General features: G+C 36.4%; 1 protein-coding gene across 1 annotated transcript in view; it reads left to right on the forward strand.

Annotated features, from left to right (window-relative positions):
* The first annotated feature begins 1,277 nt into the window (after nt 1–1,277).
* Nucleotides 1,278–4,134, forward strand: part of col8a2 (collagen, type VIII, alpha 2) — a 5,688-nt gene continuing 2,831 nt past the window's right edge. The window contains exon 1 of the mRNA XM_037692848.1: nt 1,278–1,440. Within this exon, the coding sequence (XP_037548776.1) occupies nt 1,278–1,440 (163 nt within the window). The remainder of the gene's footprint in view (nt 1,441–4,134) is intronic.

Raw genomic sequence — 4,134 nt, forward strand, 5'->3', positions numbered from 1 at the left:
GTGCTTAGTGTGACTCGTGGGCTGTTTGCAAGCGTCTAAACCAAAAGTCTGCAACCTTTATGATCAAAAGAGCCATTTCTGTCCCTTTGTTCACTAAATTAAATATGTCCGGAGCTGCAAAACCTACAATTGTCATTATCAACTGGTGGCCCATGGGCCACTTTAAGTTTGTTAGAGGGGGCTTTTCTGGCCAGAAGGCGTGAAATAATAAAACTAAAAACATCTAATGATTGTTGGCATTTATTGATATTTTTACATTTTGAGACATAAGAAAAGAGTGGATTCCATCCATCCATTCATCTATCCATGCATCCATCCATCCATCTATCCATGCATCCATCCATTCATCTATCCATGCATCCATCCATTCATCTATCCATGCATCCATCCATCTATCCATCCATCCATCCATCCATCCATCCATCCATCCATCCATCCATCCATCCAACATCTTTACTCGCTTCTTCCATTTCGGTTTGCAGGGCGTCACTGGTGCCCATATCCAGGCTGCAAGTCTATCACAGAGGACTGGATTTTTGTAAACAAAATAAAATTAAATTAAAAAATATATATATATTTTTTTCTTTTTTTTTTTTTTTTTACTAAAACGATGAACTGTTCAGGTTTATATGTTTTTTTTAATTGTGGAAAAACTGAGTATCCTACTTTGAAGAAATAAAGCATGAAGTTGAGAGTATAATTTACTCTGTGTATTAGTACTAGTATCCCCATATTTGCAAAGGAAATGACAGGAAAACTGCTAAAACCAGTCACTTTTTTTTAAACATAAAATTCAGTTTTATGTCACTTTTGGCCAAAGCTTGAAAGAGTCACAGCGGAGGGAGCAAAGAGCCGCATGTGGCTCCAAAGCTGCAGGTTGCAGACCCCTGATAGAAACCAACTTTCCCTCAGCAGATGGCGACACACTACAGTTCTCTTTCTTCAAATAGCGTGTATTTTATTCAGTCATTTCACATTTAAACAAACTTACTGAAACAAAAATGCTGCTTTGACGTTAAACTCCATGAGTGTAAAACTTTGTGCTTTTAATAAAATGAGTGTTTAATCTTTACCGTACCATACCACTTTATTTATAACGCACTTCAAAAGAGCAACAAGGCCAACCAAACCTTTAGTCATTTTCAGCGTACTGGTGAGACTCCATTCTTGTACCACGCTGGTTTTATGGCTTGTTGCTGCTGTGGGTGTAAAGATAAATCTCAGCGCCTGTCTTCTCCCTCTCTCCTGCAGTTCTTTGAGTGTATGAGCAACCTGTGATGCTGATGACCATGCTGCTGGTTCCTGTCTGTGTGCTACTGATGCTTGGGGGTCATGCTCTTGCTGGAGGCTATCCCCCCATAACCCACATGAAGTACATGCAGCCTATGATGAAAGGACCCGTTGGACCGCCATTTCGAGAGGGAAAGGGACATTATGTTGGTGAGTACCTGTTTGTGTGGTTTAAATGTGACACTGCACAAGCATAAATCCATCATTCTGCCTTTCTACGAGCTAACGACTGAATCTGTTTAGCTATTTAGAACCAGCGTTGACAAACTTCAACAAAACTATGTCTCCTTTACACAAATACCTGCACTGAACCTTACAGTCCACAGCTGGGGCCCTGATTGCCAAGTGTTAACAGACCTCCACAACACTAGTGGCTCCTCTCACCATCTGGATACCGTTACCATGCTGTTTTATTACATATTTTCCAAAAGAGAGCGTGAGGGAAATCCAAATAGATTATATTTTTTAAAAGACTCTGAAAGGTGAAGGACATCCTTGTTAAGACGAACACCGGTGCTGTGTTGTCACCATCATCATCATTAAATTGGGCTCTGTGACACCACCAAAAGTCCAGGAGGTGCCACGCATAATCATTAATCAGATACTATTTTATCTGCAAATTTTAAAGCAAACACCTCCATTAAATGCTTAAAGGAAACCAACATGCAGAGTGAAACTACTGCTGACACTCAGCCTCTAATTTTCTTGTAGAAACATTAAAAACATCTACAAGGATTCAGAAATCCTTCTGAGTCTGAGGCGAGAATGAGACACAGTGAGTGTTTAACAGCATTGTAGCGCCATCTAGTGGTCACATATTTACATTACATCACAGTGCACTCAAATGTCCAAACTTTAATCCACCTGAGCATTAATATCCAGACAGAGCTTCAGAAATTTCTGAATTTCAAGTGTTGTAAAAGAACTATTTAAATCCTGACGCTGAAACTTGTTTTGATGTTTTCCAATGTATGCCTTATGTCTTAATAAATACAATACTAAACAACAACAGCGATAATGATGAAAAGGGTTTAAAGATTAGGCATCTAATAGATAAACATGTACGTCATTCTAATGATCGTACTTAATTTTGAGGCAGTCGCAGCAGTTTTGTGCAGAAACTTGATTTTACAACGTTTAACTTCCTCAGTGAGTCTGCTGGATCTGAACAGTTTTATTTAAAGAACAGCCGATGATGTTCACTGAGTTTTTCTTACCTCTGCAAACAAATAAAAGTAACCTGAGAATGCAACAAAGTAAACTGATCTGTCTTATCAAGCACCACAACGGGAAAATATTGGATTTATTTGAGTTATTTCAGGGACGATTTGTAGAAATCAATGTTAGAAAAGGGAATTTTAGTGAGCAATGGGAGCTAATAACATGCTGTGCTTCATTTTGCAACCATTCATCAAACACTTTGGTTGTGCTTTAAATTTAGATAAAATTAGTGATCACCCCTTTGATTCAATTTAAATATCAAACCAGAGAGAATAACCACATTGTTGGATGTTTCATCACAGTTTCATTTTTCACATGTGCAGTTCGTAAAGCACTGAACATGTTAATAATGTTTAATGTGTAATGTTTAATTTAACAGATTGCATTTTCAAAGGATATTAGATTTGATGTGAAGTCACTGCCAAAGAATTAATTGAAACCAACAATATGAAAAAAAAAAGGTTTTAAATGTGTAAATAATAATACTTTTAATAATAATAATAATAATAATACCGTTTATTTGAAGGCGCCTTTCAAGGTCGCCGTACAAGAAATACAAAGATAAAAAGCAATAAAACAATAAAATAGATATCAATAAAATCAAATGCAAATGATAAAATAGATAATGACATTAAACAGAATAAGCACGTTTGAACAAGTGAGTTTTAAGGTTACATTTAAATGAGAGCAGGGAGGGGAGGGAGCAACTGTGGAATCATCAACTTTAATTGTGGACATATTTGGATAAGGTGCCAACAAGAAGGACTTCTGTTTTCTTTGAGTTCAGTTTAAGAAAGTTCTGATTAAACCAAATAAAGGCAAATAAAACACTTAAAACACAAATAAAACACTTAAAGGTAGAAAACAAATAATTAAAATTTAAATATGCAAAATTTCAAATAGAATTTTTTTTTTTTTTTTTTAAACTGATTTAAAGTAAAAACTTAAACAAGTATTTCAAAAACAATTATGTCCATCCATCCTTCCTGTTTGGGTCGCGGGGATCACTCGTGGTGCCCATGTCCAGCTGCGAGAGGTGGGGGACACCGTGGAGAGGTCTCCAGTCCTTCACAGGGACACATAGAGACAAAAAAATAACGTTCACAATCACATCTAGGAACAATTTAGTGTTACCAATCAGCCTAACATGCATGTTTTTGGTCTGTGGGAGGAAAATGGAGTACCCAGAGAAAACCCACACATGTACAGGGAGAACATGCAAATGCCACGCAGAAAGGTCCCGGGCCGGGATTTGATTTGGCGACCAGGTTGCTGAGAGGAGGCAATTCTACCAACTGTGCCACCGTGCTTCGTCAATATTTAAATAAAAAAAAACTCTTTTGCATTAATTCCCTTTCATTTTGCGCACATTTTAATTTCAAAGTTCAAGATCAGAATCTGAGTTACAATGTTTTAAAAACTTGTATTTATTTATTTATTTGTTTATATATTTATTTATTTATTCCAAACAAAGAAACATTACAGCCATGATTTAGCTCAGCAATCAACTAACCAGTTAGAAAAGTGTATAAAACTTATAATAGAGATAGATAGATAGAAAGATAGATAGATAGACAGATAGATAGATAGATAGATAGATAGATAGATAGATAGATAGATAGA

Source organism: Nematolebias whitei, chromosome 19, assembly GCF_014905685.2.
Source record: "Nematolebias whitei isolate Nwh7 chromosome 19, NemWhi1, whole genome shotgun sequence".
In the NCBI taxonomy this organism is placed as follows: domain Eukaryota; kingdom Metazoa; phylum Chordata; class Actinopteri; order Cyprinodontiformes; family Rivulidae; genus Nematolebias; species Nematolebias whitei.